This window comes from Sphaerodactylus townsendi, linkage group LG10 (genome assembly GCF_021028975.2).
Source record: "Sphaerodactylus townsendi isolate TG3544 linkage group LG10, MPM_Stown_v2.3, whole genome shotgun sequence".
In the NCBI taxonomy this organism is placed as follows: domain Eukaryota; kingdom Metazoa; phylum Chordata; class Lepidosauria; order Squamata; family Sphaerodactylidae; genus Sphaerodactylus; species Sphaerodactylus townsendi.
The window spans coordinates 31,659,559-31,681,444 of NC_059434.1; the positions used below are offsets into that span (position 1 = coordinate 31,659,559).

Sequence of the window (21,886 nt, forward strand, 5' to 3'; positions counted from 1 at the left end):
CAGTGAATGGTTTCATAATAAATGCAAACCACAAAAGAGCCCACATGACTGAGAAACAAAAGACGACATCAGATTATTAAGTGAATTACAGATATTTTCTCAATTACTACAATAAACCACAGAAACCTAAGTGAACAGGGTTAATGCTTCACTTCTCTCTCTCTCTCTCTTTCTCTTTTGTGCCCCATAAATTCTTTAATCATCTGGATACTATTCTAGGAATGTTGGAGAAAACATGTCAGATGGTTATTAATCTCTATAGGATTTCTTTGTTTGCACTAAACAACTCCAGTTCTATTACTGCTTTATTATGTACATAACTGTGATTCCAATGCAGAAAATCTTCATCTGTGATAACAGTCTACTCTACAAGGCAAAGTAATAAAAAGTCTGACTAGGGTAATGTAGTGGCCCATGCCGTTCCACAACCCCCCACCCCCACCCAAGGCTACTGAACTGGAGAGTTTCAAAACTAGCCATTTCAGTATATTTTCAACCATGGGGTTGTTTATGTGGAATTAGAAATTCCAGAAATTAATTCATGGTTCTTAAATCAATAGCTTAACCTCAAGCTTATTTACTTTGGCAGGAAATGTTATCCATCCACATGCCTTTGTTCATTATTTTGAATGTCTTCAAGAAACTATGTGCTACCTGAGAAATTGCCTAATCCCACATACCTAAAATAATCTAGCTACCACTGGTTTTTTAATTGAAATTATTTATAAATGGTGTTCTGCAAAAACAAAAGAATACAAGCTGGCATGCAACATGGCACACAACAATATAAAACTTTAATCCAAATCACCTAAAAATGTAAAACAGCAACAAATAACAAAGATGAAGCAGCACAACAATAATATGGTGAATGAAACTAACAGCTAAAACAGCAAAACTAAAACTAACTAACTAAAAACACCTATCTCAACAAAACGCCTTGGTAAATAACAAAGATAACTAAAAGATCAGATGCCAGACTTGGCCATTATGTTGTTCAGAGGTAAAATAAAGATGAAGGAAAGGGTCCATAATTACTTAGAGTTTTTGCTCCTTTTGAACTCATTTCAGCTTCTGATTAACTCCTTGATATTCTAAACAAATGAAGAGGTTCTCATCTCAATAGAAGTTATTCAAGGTTGAAGCAGAATAATGAACTACACTGCAAAACACCATAGGAGTATCTACATTCTCCAAGCAAGTAGCTGAAGTTGCATATAACTAACATTCACACACTAAAGTCATGTTAACTACATGGATACAGATAAGGGTTCCCAACCTCCAGGTGGGTTCTGGACATTGCCCAGAATTACAACTGATCTCCAGATCGTAGAGATCAGTTCTCATGAGAAAGTCCCTTTCCTATCCAAACCCCACCCTACATATGCTCCATCCTCCAGGAATTTCTCATCCTGTTGATGACAACCCAACTTAGATCATTCTTATATTACCAAAAAAAAAAATCATACCTAAATAAAAGATATAGGGGGCATGAGTGGAGCTATACATACTTTGAATGAAACAAAATTCTCCCAACGCTAACCCCCTGTTTTGAGCTACGGAAAGCTGAATTCTACTATTTGTATAGAAGGATTTGAATGCGTGTTATATTTATTTTAAATTATTATATTTAAATCATTGATTCCGCTCCTCATGATAAAGTCATACAATTGCAAAGGGCACTGCTTCCTGATAGTCATAAATCCTACTTGGCCCCAAATCTTTCTCCTCAGAATTTCACCAGACACTACCAAAACACTACACTTAACTTTACATTAATAGGTAGGACTTTATGAGCCAGATTAGATCTGAGATACCCAGATTGAAATCTGCATTCTGCTATCCAAGTCTTGGATAGTCTTGGGCCAACTACTCTCCCTCAGCCTAACCAGCCTCCTAGGGCTGTTTTGAGGATAAAATGGAGAGGAAACTTATAAACTGCTTTTGAGTCCTCACTGGAGAGAAACGTGTGATATAAATATCTTAATAAAATAACATGAGAATGCAATTTAAGCACAAATTATACTAAATAAAATAAAACAAGAACTCACTTTAGACAAAAGTTTACTAGTTTCATTACAAATTGAGGTTGCCAACTGCCCAGGAGAAAAGATGGCATGGCCTTTGATTTTAGAAAATGATGTTTTTCATGGTATGGAGCTAAAGCCTGCTAATCGATACAATTCAAATTATAATTCAAGGGACAACTACCCAGACTAATTCAAATGTTGGCAAGCCCAAATGATCATGAAGCTTTTTAATTGTGTAAGAAGCTGTTATGCATAACATAGATGATCCAATTTGAACAGTAAAATCTCTTCAACGTGCGCTAAATAACCCACAGTGAATAACACACTGTGCAAACGAAATATAAATTTCCCCTTTACCAAAGGCAGATGACTATAAATCACTGTACAAAATGGCATGTTTGCTTTCAACAAGGAAGTTTCATTCCATTCATATCTGAAGTGAAAAATACAGTGCACTCCCTCCGCAAGACCGGGTTCTATGGTTACCACTAGTTATAAAACTACTTCACTCTTTATTCAACAGCAGTCAAGTATAATGCTACTCCACATTGTAAGAAGTTACTCTTCCATGCCATTCACCGCTAGCTATCTCGCTCCTTGAAAAAAAAAGAGACATCATGCATCTCTGCACTAAATCAGAATCAAATGAACTGTTCCTTGGGTCAAGTGTGTGAAACAGACAGACCTCATGCTGCCTGATTGTCCCCTCAGGTGCTTTTGAGCAGCATATGGACACCTGTTAGCAATCTGAGAAGAGGAACTTTGACAAATATTCTTTGCTGTCATGGTTGAGCACAAAGTTTCAAGACATAATTCAATGTATATTAAAAACATGTGAGCCAATTGTAATGGGTGCTTACTCAGAAATGTTCAGTGAGTTTAATGGAATTTACTACTGAGGAAGTATGCCCAGCATGTCAAGTTTTTGTATTGCAATGAATTTGCAGAGTAAATAATAGGGAAGATGCGAGTGTTAATCATCATTGAAAGTTTAATCGTTACAGGCACAATATTAATTTTTAGTCTCATGATTCCTATAGGTTATTTCACACATTTTAAAAGGCTGAATTGCAACATGAAGGGTTAGCCACACCCACATGGAGAATTTCTGCAAAGTATGATGGCATCTATATTGATTTTTGGCTACAAACCAAATATGCATATTCTTAAAAATTCTCCTGCTCATGGTATGTGTCCAGCCAACTCTCAGTGCTGAGCAAGGAATCTTTTCTTTGAACTGAACCACAACATTCTAGATGAGTCTTACATACACATTATACTTGTCCAACCTGAAATGGACCACATAAACAACTTGCTCCACTGGGAGCTAAAAAATCCAGGCAGGTTGTATGTTTGCTCCAGAAAAGCAAACAGCAGCATTTGATGGGGATGCATTTGATATCAGGTAGAAGGAAAAAACCCTGAATTATAGCCTCCAGTGTTTGCCGTGGAACAATTACAAATGCTTAGAAGATCTATTCATAGATCTCCCTGCAACTCATCCATTTTTGCCCTAATTCCCACTGATATAATTATGGTAACCCAAGCCCAGATTATTCAACTTCTGTGGGGCTTATTTCTGAGTAATGGTGCATACTCCAAAATCTCTGTGTTTGGAGATGTAGCCTTAAACAAGTAGGCCAACATTCTAGCTTCCCATACTCTATGTCCTTATTGTGTTTCTAAGTTTGCCTTCCTAAAACAGTCCCTCAAATCTTCTGATAATAATGTCAAGTCAAAGTTACTTGCCCAGGATTCTTCAAAGTCTAACAGCCCCACCCACAAATGGGTGTCCAGTCACGCTACAGCCGTGCCGCCCTGCTGCTCCTAAGGGGGCTTCCTAGCAGTGTGGGGAGGCTGCCAAAGTGAAAAAGCCTCATCGCCTCTGATCAGTCTCTATGGGGCTTAAGCCCCTCCCCCAGCCATGCTCCTGCACCACCCCTCCTGCACCAATGGAGGCAGCAAGGATGTGGGAATGTTGGCACTGAGGTCAGCACCGTGTCGCACTATCAGGGGAGGGCAGAAGTGGCTGCATGCTTTTCTGCCAGGCTAAGTGCCACAGAAAGGGTAAATCCCACGGTGGGTTCACCTCCCCTTTGGATGGGGCTCTAAGTCAACCAGAAACAGAGTCTGAAGGAGAACACTCAATAGATTGCTTTCAGGCAGTCACTGTGTGTGGTATATGACTGGGGAGTGTGTGTGCCATCAAGTCACAACTGACTTATGGTGACCCCGTTGAGTTTTCAAGGCAAGAGACATTTGGAGGTAGCTTGCCACTGTTTGTGCCTATGATGACTGAGAGAGCTCTGAGAGAACTGTGACTGGCCCAAGGTCACTCAGCAGGCCTCATGTGGAGAACTGGGGAATTTGTACCCAGTTCTCCAAATCAGAGTCTGCTGCTCCTCATAACTGTATCATGCTGGCTTTCAGTGGAGAGTTCTGAATTCAAATCCTGATTTCACCATGAGGTCCACTAGGTGATAGTTAAACATTAACATAAATTTCCTAATGGCAAGAGTAGTTTGACAATGGAACCAATTACTGGGCTCTCCCTCACTGGAGGTGTTTAAGCAGAGGATTAACAGTTAAGGATGCTCTGGGTTTTGTATTTCCAGCACTGTTTTCTTACAAGGCTCCTTACAGCTCAATAATTTTATGACCTGGGGCCAGTCCTTTCTCCGCTCTAACCTGTTCCAAAAGGATAAAAGGGCAGACACTCCTTGGAGAAAAGGAAAGGAAATAAATGCAGATAAGGAAAATGCAGTTTTAGGCTCTGAACCCAGGATAGCAGTTCATCTCTTTTGGGGAAAGATTATGCATCAGGCCAACAAGGCTATTTTCCTCCTAAAGATTCCCACAGCCAAAGCCAAATGCTAATTTGAACTATTTTTTAAAAGGAGGGAAAACAGGTAGAAGGGACAACACTTTGCTAACAAGCGTATGACCCAGTCCAGCATGTCTGGGGACCTCCCCAGAGGAGGACTCAGGTAGGAAAAAGGGCACAGCTTTGGCCCTAGAGTCCCAGGTAATGCCTGCAGGCTCTGAGCCTAAGCCTCCCGTAGTACCTGGCCCAGAGGCTCAGATAGTAGTCTCTACAGGAGCAGCTCCAGAGTTCCAAGAGCGTAGCTGGAGGAAGCTGTGGGCCAGTTTGCAGGGAAGAAGATGCAGCAGCAGGCTAGCATCTCTGGGGCAAGCTGGCCTTGACGAAAAGTCTTTGCAAGAGCCAGACTGCAGTGATGCAGCTGGTGAGCATGTGCGTAGCTGCAATGGGGACATCCGGGGTGGCTTGTCCCGGGCAGCGCCATTGCAGTCACATGGGGAGGCAGGGCCAGGGACGTTTCAGGGCGTGTCGGGGAGGGTGCAGGCGGGTGCAGTTCCCCCTCCATTTGTCACTGCTGGTGAGTGGCATATCTGCTATAAAAGATGTTGGTAGTCAAGCTGTGTTGTGGTCTTGCAATGTTAAATTTCTGGTGCCTGGACCCAGTTTTGATCTTGCTTTTGACCCTGGAGTTGGTTCTGTTTCACCCTCCTGTACTTGGTGCTTGATTCCTTTAAACTACTGAATCAGTTGTGAGCTGCTTTTGACTCTGCTTGGGAAGGGCCTGTCTATGACAACATGCAAGGAGTAGATCTGAACCATTTTTCTCCTTTTAACAAGAGCAGTCTAGTAGCAAAGCAGATAAGCACTACACTTTCACCAAGAGTTTAAAAAGAAAAAAAATTAAGATGGTTCCAAACTGTAGCCATGAGGAAGTGTCTCATACATAACGTCACATGCTGTGACCAATGCATACAGCAATTTATTTACTTAGAAAAGGTGCATGCCCCTTCTCCAAAGTCTGCTCAATACAACTATCATTCAAACACAAATCTTTTAAAACATTTTGAAGCAGGAAATAAAACGTTTTCTCCGTGGAGTTTGACATGGTTTTTACCCCCAAACGTCTATTTTCAGCCACAAAACTTTTAAATGAATCCCCTTTTAAAACAATTCTCTGGCTGAAATGTTTTGAAAACTTCCTCAGTTTCTGTGCGATCTATTGACTACATTTGCCACTTCTCTACTTTCCTGAACTTCCTCCTAGACACCATTTTCTGAGCTCAGTCAGTATGTCTACCCCACCCCCCACCCCCGTCTGCTTATTTGTAGGATTTCTCTGTTTGTTCTTTTATTCTTGGGGAACCAGTCTTTGAAGCATCGGGTATACAAGGAGAATAGAATGCAGAATGAGGCTGTGAAGCATTGAAGCATTGATTCAACACAGAACTCAAAACAAAAGGGAAAATTCACATAATAGCGGCCAGGAATTGTTTCGAGGGAGTGAGTGCAGACATACATCATTATAAAGGGGGGTGGAGGATTGAAAACGTTTTGGACATGTTTAGGGGATTTGTGTGGAAAGGTAGCACCATAGTCTTGGTAGCACTTAAAGTTTGATGGGTGGGAGAGCTTTCAGTTTTTGCCACTGTTCTCATACAATGTTATGAAAATGTTGACATTTTTTTGGCAATGGCGGAAATTAAAATGATAGATGGATGGATGGATGGATGGATGGATGGATGGATGGATGGATGGATGGATGGATGGATGGATGGATGGATGGATGGATGGATGGATGGATGGATGGATGGATGGATGGATGGATGGATGGATGGATGGATGGATGGAAAAACAGGCATCATGCAAAATAGAAGGAAGTTAGGCACACTTTTATTATCTCTAAAAATGAATCAAATATGGTAGTTAACTAATGGACAGATGCAATCCAGCCACAGATAAAAATGCCAAAATTCTACAGATTTAACAGAGAGATTACAATTGAGAGAGGTAATTGTCCCAATTAATGTTCATGTGAGTTCGAAATGCTTAACTGCATTAATGCCCTATATTTCATCATAAAGAAGTCACACTTTCTACACTAAAAAGATTATTTTATTGCTAATAATGCTACCTGTTATAATGTAGCAATTCTATAACTGTAGTTTCATTCCATCTAAAATCATATGGAGGAGGCTATATGTATTGTGGGTGGATATACATTCCCTCATATTTTCATACATATGGAAGAAAAGGATAATGGGATATAACTAGCATGAAAACATATGGTAAGAGAATTAACAGCTACACAGGAGAGGAGCAACACAGCACTCTTTAGGAGCGTGTCAGCCAGAAGGATGCTACACGCTATTTTTGTTGTATTTTAACAAAACGCGTGCCAAATGGTTTCTTACCATTCCATATTCTTTGGAAATATAAAAACCTCCTTTATTTTATGGAAGCATAAAAACCATCTTATGCCAGAAACCTACAGATCACCAAATGTATCTCTATGTCTCCAGTCACATCCTAAACACACCAAACAGTCCAGTGTCTACTGTCAAGTTCTATGCTATAGCTGCTCCATCATCTCTGAGATTCTCACCTTCAGGATCTACCACAGACTTTTTTGGAACTACAGTATTCACCTAATGTAGTAAGGAAACAGACTGACAAAGCCAGATCAATACCAAGGGATAACCTGCCACAAAATAATCCCTAATGTTAACAACAATAGAACACAAATGGTGGTTGCATACAGCTGTCTGCTCAAACCAGTTCAACACATCATCAGTGACTTGCAGCCTGTGGACAGTGATACTCCTTCCTCACAGATACTGACAGATAAACCTTTTTCTTATCCACAAAAAGCCTCCTAACCTTAAACAACTTCTGACTCACAATAATGTACTTCCTAACATGCACATGACCTCTGGGACCAGAGACTGAAATAAAACACACGCCGATTTTGTCCCAATTTTCACTCTGAAAACACAGTGACCCACCTAACACCACCATCAAAGATTCATTCACATTATTTGGGCCATGAAGTGACAGCAATGCCCTTCTACTCTATATTTGACAAACAGGTCAGTTCCTCCATAAAAAGAATAAAAGGGCATAAATCTAGTATAAAAAACCATATCGCTCAAAAAACCAGAGGAAGAACATTTTATTCTTCCAAGATCTTCCACTTCTGACCTAACAATGGCAGTCTTTAAACAGTAAAGCTCCAAGGGGAGACTACAATGTGAGACTGCTGAACTTGAGTTCATTCAAAGATTCAGAACAATGGACAACACTTCCCTGCCAGAGCTGAATAGGGACATAGGATTGTTATCTCAGAACAGATAGTAATTTTCTGTCCCTTAAGCACTTCCCCTCAGCGCTAATCAACCTAATAAAGAGGTACATTTTGCATTGTACCTCTGCATCCTGACTCTTTTCTTTGCTACACCCCTTCCATCTTCTGACTGGGATATTAGGACTCCGGGATCTCCATTCCTACTTGTATCTGATGAAGGCAGACTGAACTCTAGAAAGATTATGTTCCCAAAAAATCTTGTTGATCTCTAAGAGCCCAATCTGGAGTGGGGGGGGGGGGACTCCCACTGGATACGACATGGGCGTGCGCAAATGGGGGTACCCACTCCTCTGGCGTAAGGGGCACCCCTGTCATGCAGTGAGGGAACCCATGCCTCCAGAGGGCGCCACAGAGCTCCTTGGTGCCCATCTACCATGGAATTGCACATTGACAGGGAAGGGGGCATTCTAGGGTAGGCCCAGAAGTGAGGTCAACTGCAGGTTGCTTCTACCGGGCTTTTAGCCCCCGGCCGCCACAGTGCAGTTCAGTGTCATCACACTGTCTGTTTTCCTTTTTATCCGACATTGTAGTGATACTTTTTGCCAGACTAGACATACACTATAAGACTGAAAGATTCTTTTCAGATTTGTATCTGGTATGCATCTGGTAATCACTTCATGGATATAGATTTCATTACTGTCACATGACCAATCTATTATTTAGATATTACAAAATATTTTACCCTGCCACTCAACATAAATTCTCATAGTAGTTTTACAAATGCAATACAATAAAAACAAAGAACCGGTAATAGAAACAATCCAGTTTGGCATTAAGATCAATTAAACCAATAAAACCTAAGTTTAAAACAACACACATGATAATAAAAATATAACATTTTACTTCATCACCATTTTTACTTAAATACTTAATATTTTAATTAATGTTTAATATTTACTTAATTAATTAACACTTAATATTTACTTAAATACTAAATATTTTACTTCAGCCATCCTGAAATAACCATGAACCAAAAGATCCACATTTATTTCCATCCCTGAACTTTAGGGAGGATCATAGTTTACCACTGTGGCTAGTTCAATGTGGCTGGTTCAATGTGGATCACACATTGAACCACACATCCCACTGGCCAAGAGCGTTGCCGACTTTCCTGAAACAGGGAACAGGTGCCAGATTGGTCAACACTGCTTGGAAGAGCCACAAGTGGGATGTCAAAGAGCCACATGTAGCTCCCATGCCACTAAGTACCATTGATACAGACAATAGGAATAAAAACAACAACAACAAAGTACAAGCAGTAACATTACAATGGTCTACAATGCTGAAATAATTAGAAGTGTGTGAAGCATTGAAACCATCCTGCTTTTCTGCAAGTAAAAAAAGTAGGGGTCCTCTTTTACCCCCCAAATGGGCCAGAACGCACAAAAATTATGTGGGATGGGAGCAGTGGTGGAATTTAGCAGGTTTGCACCACATCGGCAGAACCGATTGTTAAAATGGTGCTTGTAAACAACCAGTTGTTAAATTATTTGAATCCCACCACTGAAAACGGTTGTTGAATTATTTGAATCCAACCCCTGAGGAGGGGAATTACACAAGATTGGGTAAAAAAAATCCATAAAGTCACTTAAATAACGGATGATTACTTAATTCATGAGCTGCACCATGCATAGAGAAGGACTCCCAGTTTTTGCCCATCATACCATTTTCACAAATTGCTACGCCACCCAAGGAACTACTGTTCCTTCTCTTGGGAAACTTTTGTGCAATGACATCTCTATTTAAGTTTCCAAGTTGATCAAATATCAACACACATGAAAACTGCGTCGGTGGGGGCTGAAGCCTGTTCTCCACAAATTATGGTTGCATCCCGTATAGCACTCCTGCCTGCCTAGGAGACATAGAACTCCCCAAGAACATGTAATAAAAAAGTTATTTTGTCAGCCACATGGACTTTGTATGGACTTTGTATCAGGTGAGATGGCCCTTAGTCTTTCTCCAAACTGATGATCCAGATCCCTTACCTTTATCATCCAAAAGCAAGATGCCCATGTGTGAACTTAAAATAAGGGCAGAGTAAGAACGTTGCGCTTCGAAATAGCACAGGCCTGAACAAATTTATTTGTGATTTTGTATTTTTGTATCCATTCTTCTTTCGTAATAATAATCTTTTTTTTTCAATTCATCCGTGAGGAAAGTCATATCAAATTATGCTGCAGTGGGAAAACTAGTGACTTTTCAGCAAACCAGATGTGCTTGATCCCTCCCACGTAACACTAGTTCACGCCAACAACAAATGAAGTCATGAATCTGTTCAATCGAGGGAAGAGTTCTATCTGGATTTCTACCAGATAGATTAGTTCTGTTTGTAGAGAGATCCCCCCCCCCCCCAGTCAGAAACATTATCTAGCATTCCCCTACTTATAGTATGAAGCAATATGGTCCAATACCAATTTTACCATCTTTGCTTCAAAGGGAGTGAACTATACCACAGTAGTATATATATTCTTATAATCATGCTGCTATTATATGTTTTATTCTACTGGTCCATGACTTCAATAAATTATTCATTGAGAGAACAGGACCTGAGTTGAGAATAAGATCAGTGGATAATATTTCTCTCTCTCAACTCTAAGCAAGTAAATCCTCACATGTCAATTACCTGTCGGGATACAGACAGGACATTATGCTGCTAAAGCTAATGTAGTATTCTATGCGAGCCCATGAGATTTGTTTCACTCTTTATTAAAACCTTATCACAACCACCACATTATCAAAAGTACAATGTTAAAGTAGCACAGAGATATCAGGATTCTCCACCTACTCCAAGACTAGTACTGTGTTTCCCCGAAAATAAGACAGTGTCTTATATTAATTTTTGCTCCCAAAGATGTGCTATGTCTTATTTTCAGGGGATGTCTTATTTTTCTGCTCCACAGCTGCATGCTCTGGTGTTCTGTTCGACGGGCATGCTTCCAAACAAAAACTTTGCTACGTTTTACTTTCGGGGGATGCTTTATATTTAGCACTTCAGCAAAACCTCCACTACGTCTTATTTTCAGGGGATGTCTTATTTTCAGGGAAACAGGGTAGGAGAAGATATCATATAATATAAGAGAGGTGTAGACCAGTGTTGTCAAAGGCTTTCGTGGTTGGAATAAATTGGGTGTTGTGGGTTTTCCGGGCTGTGTGGTCATGGAGAAAAGCACATCTTATCATCACATGTCACTGAAGATGCCAGCTACAGATGTGAGCAAAACATTAGGAACAAAAACTACCAGACCATGGCCACACAGTCCCGAAAACCAATAACAACCAATTTCCTATTCTCCTTGGCAATGGCTCTAAGTCTCTGGGTTAAGGCAGACATTCTAGTGCTCCTTTAGGTGATATATTTAAGAATGGAAGTGCTCCTTTAGGTGATATATTTAAGAATGGAAGGCCAGAAGCCAGGATAAATGTTCCCCTTGCAAAGACGTCCCCAAATGTCATTTTACACTCCATCTGGCTCAATTCACAATTTGAAGTCCAGTGGGAGCAAAATAAGAAAATAAAAACTTCTTAAAAGAACTATAGGGTATGTGGAGGTGAGAATGGTAAGCAGGGTTATGGTTAAGTACCATCTAATTTTTTATTTCCTGAAAATCTCCTCAATCCCACTAACTCACATGAAGCTGAAACCATGCATTTCTTTCTTATTGTCTAGTTTGGCCCTCAAAATGAGTTGTACTACCTGAGATTCTTTCACGCGATATTAGAAATTCAATCTGGAACCTTCTACCTAAAACATATCCAGCTGTGCAGGTATGGGCATGCTGCTCATTTTTGTGCCTTATGTCTCATTCTACAAATTGCAGCATGGACAATTCCCATACCACTGCACTCTGAAGTCCACTTACTTCGAAGAAAATGCCAGTGTAAGCAATGGAACTTGCATGCAATCCTATGAATACTTTTCAAAAGGTAAACAACAATGAAATCCTAAGTAAATCTGCATGGTATCAAGCTGTGTGAAGCATGCTCTAATCTATAAAAGCTTATGCCACAAAATACCCATTTGTTTTTGAGGTGCCACTAGATGCTCTTTTTCATCTGGATATAATCAATGAACAAGGGTCCCTCTAGAATTTGTGGACCATGAGGATAAAAAGTCAGAATCAATGCCTGGATTTATACTGAACTTATCTTCTATTTACCCTTTGTGCACATAGTTCAGTAACATACCTGAGCAATATATATTAGTTATGGATTATCTCAAGTACCAAGTGCAACATACCTCTTTCTGTTTGTTTTGTATCAGTGTATAATGAAATTGACAAGCATTAATGGAGTTACTTGAAACACTGTCTTCGACGCTGTGTAACAAGGACTTCATTAGCTCTTGTAAAAGAAAATACAGTCACAGGCTCATTCCACACATGCAGAATAATGCACTTTCAAACTGCTTTCAATGCTCTTTGAAGCTGTGCGGAATGGCAAAATCCACTTGCAAACAGTTGTGAAAGTGGTTTGAAAATGCATTATTTTGCGTGTGCGGAAGGGGCCTTAGAACCAAAAATGTCTCAAACATCATCTCTCACTTCAGACACTAGGAAATTAACAACAGAAGAAAATAATAAATTCAAACAATACATAGTGAGAAATATAAAAGGCAGTTCATATAGATCAATTTTTAAAAACCCATGATTGTAAAAGAACTGTGTAAGGAACTCAGATACTTATAAAATAAATGTTGATCGTATTTCCAAGAAAAATCAGCATAACCAAATAGAGATGTTAACAAACAAAAAAACAAAACAATATTTAACTTGAACATACCACAATCGGGTACACTCTAATTTGTATTTTCTTTACTCAGGCATACTTTTCCTCCCTAATCTATTTTGTAAACACAATTTAGAATGTAAAACAAACTGATGACAGATTTACCCTTGTCAGAATTTTACCAGTCTTAAATGAAATTACAAACATATGCAAAACTAGGGTGGATTTGATTTAAATCCCTAGTCAGTGAGACTTGATTTGAATCATGGTTTTCTATACACTGCTACTAATATAGGTTTTCTCCTCCAGGGAAAGAATAATATGATACACTTCAGGCCATACACACAAAGATCCCAAGACTTGTATAATATTCTGCTCAAAAGGTTTCACATTCATTTTTCTGCTTGCCCCTCCCTCTCCACACTTAGCTTCTTGTGCACATCTATTCCACTCCAAACAATCCTCTACTCATTGAACTTCTTGAAATTTAGCACTTAAGGGATAAGAGGTTGATTCTGTGTATATAGATTTGAAAAGGAACAATGGGGTGAAAGTCTTTTTCAAGTTTGTATGTTTATTTTATAGCATTTTTGCTGTGAAGAAGAGACATGTTACCTCTGCAGACACAAATTCACAATTTTGAGAACTGCAAAACCAAGCATCCGTGACAATATCTTCTCAATAGAAAAACTGCCCAAAATAATCTTACAGAAACCTCTGGAAGAACACAGATTAGTGGAACTCATTTACCAAAAAAAAAGTAAATATTGCATGAATATAGTCTCATAATTAATTAAAATACAGCCTCGTGCTACATAATCTTTGTTTCATGATGAACAACCTTTGGATTGCAATGTATCTTAAATAAAAAACTATCTTTAAATAATTTTTCCTCAAAAAACATTTTATTTTTTAAAATCCATTTAAAATTTTAAAATTTGATTTAAAAAATGATTTTTGCCACCCTGAGCAGAACACAGTACCATTATCCTCCCCAGCAAACTCTAGCACCAACAGTTACATTATATCTTAGCAATTTTCCAAAGTATGCAGGAAGTCAAATAAAAACACTACAGTATAAATACAATTAAATGTCAATAACACACTTGTATGTCTTTATTTATAAAATTTATAACGCACCTTTCTGCCCTCACAAGAGCAATAAAACAGCTAATAAATTAAACATTCATAATTAGATCATTTTTAAAACCCTTTAACTTCCCACACAAAAACACACATCACCAAAACAATTAAAAACAGAGCTGTAACATATACAAAGACAGAACATAAACACATCAGTTAAAGACACCAAGCAAGAGATCATGGAGGGAATGCCAAAACGAAACAAAAAGTCATCAGCCAATGGTGGGAGACAGCAACAGAAGGAGACAGATGAATCAGGAGTCAGAGAGTTAGGCCGTTTCCGCACGGGCGAAATATGACGTCGTGGAAACGGGAAAAGAAACGTCAGGCCCGAGGGCCGTTAAGCGTGCATAGCCGGCGAGGAGGTCGCGCGATTTGCGCCGTCGCCGCCGGCTTAATCGGTAGCGAAGGCGCCCGTATTCAAAAAGCGCTTTGGTGCGCTCTTTTTCCACATGTGGCGCACAGGCGCCCGCGGTCGATCGCGAACCGCCGCGTCGCGAGCCATTCTCAACAATGGCAACTGCCAAAAGGCCAAGCTCGGTCACCGTCCCCCCCCCCACACACACGTTTGTCCCTGGTGATTTCCCTGCATGGTCAAGCACCTTTCCCAGATCCATGTCGCCTGTGCAGATGGTGGCTGCCCATACACACTCTGGTCTCACAGGTAACATGAACTGGGACTGACAGTAGCTGGGAGGGGAGGCAATGACAGATGGGGGGGGGGGGGGGGGGGGGGGGCCGGGCAAGAACATCAGAACAGTCACATCAATGCCAATCCCGCTGCTTAGCGAGTCGCAGCCAGCACTTATGAAGGCGTGGCGAGCGCCTTCCAGCTTCCGCCATGGCGCTTCCCGTCGCGAACCATCCACATTTCTCACGGGGCTCCTGGCCTTACGCCCAGCTCCAGCCTGTCTGTGCAAAAGCGTTTTTTAGCGGATCGCGTTGCTATTCTCTGGCGATCATCAGCGTGAAGCTCGCTTTTTGTCCACGTCTTGGAAACGGCCTTAGAGTTTTTGTGCCATGCCCAAGAAGGCTCTGTTCTGGGTTGCAACCCACCTGTTCTCAGAAGGCAGGGCCACCTGACGACTACTATAGTAGTTGGGTGGGTTCATAAGGGAGTCAGCAGTCCGTCAACTATGTTGGTCCCAAACCTTATAGACTTTGAAGACAAACACCAGCATTTTGAATTGTGCCCTGAAGCAAATTGGGGCCCAGTGTAAATGGACCAAAACTGAGTGATATGGTCCTTATGACCCACTCAAGTCAACATATTTGTTTTAATTAAAGTTTCTAAACACTTTCCAAAGTCAGCCCCAAGCAGAGCTCACTGCAGTAATCTAATCTAGATGTAACCAAGGCACGAAACGCAGTGGCCAGATCTTTTCTGCCCAGAAAAACCAGTCTGTTTCCACAAGGGGGCAGGAAAAGCTGTCCCACCCAGGTCTGGAAGCAGCAGAGAGCAAGGTTCAGGTGAGTTCCGCAGGTTCTACTGCCAAGCTGCTGACTTCTGTCCTGTCCCATTGTTGTGTTGGTACCGAAGTGCAGACACATTGATAATCATGCTACCCTCCGGCCAGTGGTGGGATCCAAAAATTTTAGTAACAGGTTTCCATGGTGGTGGGATTCAAACTGTGGCGTAGTGCCAATGGGGCTGGGCTGGGCGTGACGGAGGCATGGCTGGGCATTCTGGAAGGGAAGCGGGGCTGTAGCAGGGACGCGAGCCATTTCTGCGCCCAGATCAACCTTGTAGCAGAGAAACGAATGCACGCAGGCGCAGGCTGCCATGCACGCCGGTGCACCTTCTGGTAGACTGCTTCAAGTTCTGCACGCTACTGCTGAGAGGAGGGCGTAACTAAGGCAAAAATCACGTGGCAAAATCACCAATTAGTAACCCCCTCTCAGCACACACAAATAATTAGTAACCTACTCTCGGGAACCTGTGAGAACCTGCTGGATCCCACTTCTGCCTCTGGCAACCCCTTGACAACTGAGTTCCTTCAGCTATAAAGGGCTGGAGGTGGGGAGGAGAGAGAAAAATGAAACTCAGTTCCACCATTCCAAAGGTGGAGTGTAGCTCTGTTCTCTTCCCCAAATCGGCTGTGGGAAGAGTTTAAAGGGGAAAGGGGAGTCATTGTAAAGGGGAAAACTTTGAAAGCCTCCATGCACAATGCTCACAACATCATGTGGAAGCTACCCCAAAACAAGGCATTCTGCGTTCCACCTGGAGAAAAATCCCGACATAGTAGCCTCTGACACTTTGCATGAAGCACGTCCAAACGTCCAGTGTGCAAACACCAAGGCTCTGACACCAGCAGGACATGCCATCCTTTCCCGTTTCACCCAGGAAATATAAACTGAGGGCTTCATGAATAATTCACACTGGTTTGCGCCATAAATTTATAATGCCTCTTATTAGTTTGAGATAACTGGATTTCAATGGACTTAATGAGCTCAACACTTCAGCCTGCACTGTGTGCAAATTAAAACTATGTATCTCCATAAATCTGTAAAAATGATAGGCTGAGAAAGAAGAGTTTCCTTTTAGAAACAAAACAAAACTTCCAAGTGATAGCATCTCAGATCGACAATACTGTGCAGTTACAATGGATCTGATTAAATAGAAACTTGAGCCGCTTGAAAAGAAATAATTAGTTATGAGAAGTCTGAAACATAGAAAGGCTCCAGACATTTCCCCCCCCTTTAGTTTAAAAATCTCGTTTTAATGTTAAAGACTACAGAAGACAGGGAGCATCTTATAACCTGAGTAGAGGGAGAGGGATGAGGCCTACCTCTCATATCCTGGGCAGGAGGCCTGAGGAGGCTTTGCAGCCTGCAGCTTTTTCCCCAAGACCCCCAATTTGGACAGAGTTTTCAAGAGAGGGGGCTCTATACAAGACAGCAGCCAACATGGGTATTTATTTTGTTGTTTAAAGTCAGATCTTCAGAATAAAGTTCAAATCTCTTCTGTGCCAAATCCCCAGTTCCAAAACCCAAACAGTCCAGTCTGCTTGCTGCCCGGGGCGCGGGGGGGGGGGGGGGGGGGGGGGCGCAGCTCCCAAATATCTGGCTGGACCACCGGCACCTCTGTATGTTTTAACAAGGAAATGCGATGCCAGTTCGGCACCACTCTTTCATTTCAAAGGCTCTCCTATCACTTGGAGGGTGACCCTTTCCAACGTCAGAAAGTTGACAAAGTTTGGTGAAAAGTTAAAAACAGGAATTTTTGCCTAGTGTTCACCTTTAAAAAAAAACAAACCGAGATGAAAGATACTCCAACGCCCTACTTGGGAAATAAAAGAAAACGTGGTGCAATTATTTTGCCCCGTTCCCAGTCCCAGGAACTTCGGCCTTTCCTCCCAACTCCGCTTTGCACTTCCAGCGCGAGGAGTCACTTTCACTCTGTAGCACGCCCGCGCACCCAACACACCCCCTCGCCGGAGAAGAGGAACGCGTGCCCGAAAAGACACAGACTGACTCACACCTCCCCGCGTGTCCTTCCAGGAGGAGGCTGGAAGAAGGGGACCCCCCCACCCCCGGGCCGCAGATGCTTCTTATTATTTCTTATGTAACTGCCTGGGACTCTGCCTGGCTCCCCTCTGCTGGCGGCGAGAAACTCCTGCCGAAGTTGGAACAACAAGCGTGGCTGTTGCCAAGGGCTCGCCCTCCTCCTCCGCCTCCTGCTCCGCGTGCCTTTGCCTTCTCCCTCCCCCCAGAGGACACCCACCTGTCCCGGGGGTCGATCCAGCTGGTCTTCTTGGTGTTGTGGTCGATGTAGAAGACTTTGCCATCGTAATCCCGCGCCTCCTCCCAGCCTTCGGGTAAGGGCAGTTGCCCGTTCCCCACTTTCCTAGGCATGGTCGAGGGTGGGGGATCGCTGCTCCATAGGGACAGAAAGGCAGAAAGAAAGGAGGGAAGCGGGAAAGGAGAGCGGTTCCCCCCCTTCTCCTTCCTCCCCGGTGGAGCGGGGGGGGGGGGGCAGACTCTTGCAATGGCTCAGGAAACCCTCCGGAGTTTCAGTCCACCATGTCTGGACAGCAGCCTCCGCCTTCTGCCCTTAACCCGTGGCAGCCGCAGGGGGGGGGGGTCCGAGCCGCTGCCTGGGTTCCGATCCGGGGGGGAAGGCGCGGGGGGGGGGGGGGGTTCGGCTCAGCCCCGGAGCGGCCGCAGCGGTGGCAGCAGCAGAAGCAGCCGCTCATTAGCATGAGATTAGCATCCATCTCATCTGCATGCACATTCCTCGCTGTTGCATTCCTGAGCGTTAACCCTGTCTCTGCTGCCCTCCAAGAAGAAAAAGGAAGATTGGCAGCTAGAAAAGGGCCATCGACCCCCCCCCCCCCCCCCCCGCCCCGGAAAATATGTTGCAGGAACCAGAAGAAAGGAGCAGTCAGGAAAGTGGAAGAAGGGGTGGGGAGAGCAGAAAAGAAAAAAAAGGAGGAGAGGGACAAAAGGATGGAGGACACAAAGTGATTGGGAAAGTGACTTTAAAAGTCTATAATGCAACAGGAATCCAGTGACACTTCAGAGACTAACAAAAATATATTCCCTTTCTAATGCAGCCCTAATCAGAGTTTGTTACTCCTTTCCAAAACCATTGAAGTAGATGGCCTTGGAAAGGTGTAACTCTTTAGGGCAGCACTGAGAACTGAGAACAGCACAGCACTGAGAAAAGTGCAAAAGAGGGAACGAACAGGGTGTCCACTCTCACAATCTGAAAAATGTGGATTTTGAAAATAAAGACCACATTCCACAAAGCTGATCAGTTGACTTCAATTATAAGCCTGTTGCTATGGATTGGAGTAAACTGTTTTGTGCTTCAAGGATTGTTTTCTATGTAATGCGTTTCAGTCACATGAGTGTTCCCAGAAATCTCTTCAACTTCTGAAGATGTTTTTCCCCCCACTTTCCAGAAGGATCCATGTTGTCTCAAGCAGCTTCTGACATGGTGGGCCATCCAGAGGTCCTTGACATTGGAATGTGACTGAACACCATTTTTGCTCATTTTTTTTAGTCATGGGAGTGGCTTGCAGGAGCAATCCTGTCAAATTGTGATGTGAGGATTGCATATAACTATTTCACATATAACTGTTTCCAAGGGCAGCTGTTCTTATTTGCGATGAGACAATAAAGACAATATGATCCAGTGAATAAACAGCCAGAACTCCCTATTGGTGGCCTGGAGTCAGTGTAACCTCTATTCCCTTGGTGAAGATTAGAGGAAATGAATTAAACCTAATCAGTGCCTAACACTGCTTGTCTAATGACTTGAGTAACAGATTAGGATTTGGGAGAACTGACTTTGAATCCCCACTTCGCCCTGGAAACATGCTGAGTAATCTTTGGCCTACAGCACCGCCTCAGCTTAATCTACCTGATAAGGTTGTTGTTGTGAGAATAAGGCTAGGAGGGGAGAGTGATGCGAGAAGGCACTCTGGGCCCCTTTTGGGAAGAAAAGCAGGATCTATTAAAATGAAATCTCTCTCAATAAAACAATGGTCACAGTAGATCCATACCCATGCCATTTACGCACTTGTGGTCTCCTTTGCACTGAGCATATATTTCCTTCAGGCTTGATGCTAGTTACACATGTATTTTCCCCTTCTTCAGCAGTCACTTTAGGGTCTGTGCAAAAGCCACATCCAGATTATTTTAAACAGATCCTCATGAATTCATATGATTTTTGCATTTGAATGAAATGAAATCACCATGAAACTATAAAGCATGTCTTAGTCTACAGGCAGCACTGAAACAATCATGCATCCCACGCTCCGTGGTGCTGCAGTGGTGCAAAAACCTGCTTGAAAAACACTGATCCTCATGGATCCTTATGATTTTTGCACTAGGTCATCCCCAAATCACCAGCACATCACAGCTCAAGCCCTTGGCCACATGTCTGAACACAACAATCATGCATCCCGCGCTCCGTAGCGCTGCAGTGGTGCAAAAACATCGTTAAAACGCACGGATCCTCATGGTTTTTGTACTAAGTCACCCAGTGGTGGGATTCAAATAATTTTACAACTGGTTCCGGTGGTGGGATTCAAATAATTTAACAACTGGTTGTTTACAAGCACCATTTTAATAATCGGTTCTACCCAAGTGGTGTGAACCTACTGAATCCCACCACTGAAGTCACCCCAAAATCACCAGCACATCACAGCTCAAGCCCTTAGCCACATGGCTGAACACAACAATCATTCATCCCATGTTCTGGGGCGCCACAGTGGCATAAAAACCTACTTGAAAAACACAGATCCTCGTGGATCCTCATGATGCTTCCACTTGGTCATCCCAAAATCACCATCACAGCGCAAGCCCTTAGCCACATGTCTGAACTCAACAATCATGCAGCCCAGACTCTGTGGTGCTGCAGTGGTGCAAAAACCTGCTTGAAAAACACAAATCCTTGTGGATCCTCATCATTTTTGCACGAACTCACTCCAAAATCACCATTATGTCACAGCTTTAGTGCTTGCTTTTAATTGAAACTGCTTGAGCTTTAAGTTAAGACCGATACTATGAAAACTATTTAGTATGTAGAAATCAACTGTATAATTTTCTGTGTTATTATGATGATGATTTTCTGTATGCTTGAACTGTACACTGGAATCATATTTTAAAATATTTTTATTTTCTTTCTAATAAAGCTTCATTTTGCTTTGTGGTGTGTTGTTGCTATGAATTCACTGGTCCAAACCCAGGTTAACCTTGGTGAATTATCACAGAGAGGCTTGCTTCAAGACAGTGGAACAATTCTCTCAGACCAAGGAAAGTCAACCTTGATGCTTCCTTAGTCACACTGAAGTCTTCACTTCTGGTTTTCTTTCTTCCTCTTTCTTTTATTTCTGGTTCTTTCTTCTTCTCTCTCATTCTGTCACACACTTTCCCTGCTTCCCAGTCAGCATCCTTATCTTTTAAACTACCTATCAAGAACTATGTACACAATTATAGCATTTTATGGCATTGTCTACAGATAGTACACACATTACATCACAGTTTCCAATAACACATAACTGGTTCTCAGTATTTTTTTCAAAAGAGCTCAATTCATCTGATAAATTTGGCTCTAGTCGCCTCAGTAATTCAGTCTGTAAGGTGGCACAAGATTCTGTTTTTGATCTAGTGCCTAGCTACCATCATATGTTTGAATGCTGTCGGTTTCCTCAGAAACATGGACCTCCATTATCTTTGTAAGTTTTAACCAACCCTTTGTTCTTAAAAATCTAAATTGCCAATTTAGAAAGTTAGTTTTTTAAAGGACAGGCCTGTCCATATTCTTGGCAACATAAAGCTGATGTTACTTTCTGTAAATTTGACATTCAAAAATACGATATTAAATCAAATTTGCTTTCAAATGTTATAGCGGAGCTTTCTTCCCTTTCATATAAATGTGGATCTTTCTCACTAAGTTTTGTGTAGTGATTGGCTTACACTGTTACACAGGTTTTGTGCAGTATATGGACCCAAACAGATAAACTGGTTTTCATTTGTGCTTTGTTTTATTGAATAAGATTCAGCTGTATGTACACTGAAAACACTATAGAGGAGAAGATTCCTGAATCCAGCTGCCAGGCAGTGCTATTCCAACACTGTAGAACTTTGTAGCACAAAACCAGAGAAATGTATTAAAAGCAGAAACAGCTAGGTCTGTAAATATGGTCGTTTCATAGCCAAAACCCACTTTTTAAACCCAGGTAACAACAATGGAGTCAATAAACTAGATGTATGTGGCAGGAAATAACATGATATCACACAGCGATGTGACTGGAAGATCCATGAGATAGGAAGAGAGTCTCTGAACCTCCCTCGGCT

General features: G+C 42.0%; 1 protein-coding gene across 1 annotated transcript in view; it reads right to left on the bottom strand.

Annotated features, from left to right (window-relative positions):
* The window catches only part of WWC2 (WW and C2 domain containing 2), a 159,092-nt gene extending 140,898 nt beyond the window's left edge, over nt 1-18,194 (bottom strand). The window contains exon 1 of the mRNA XM_048509421.1: nt 17,802-18,194. Coding sequence (XP_048365378.1) covers nt 17,802-17,932 — 131 coding nt within the window. The 5' untranslated portion in view covers nt 17,933-18,194. The remainder of the gene's footprint in view (nt 1-17,801) is intronic.
* Nucleotides 18,195-21,886: the final 3,692 nt, after the last annotated feature.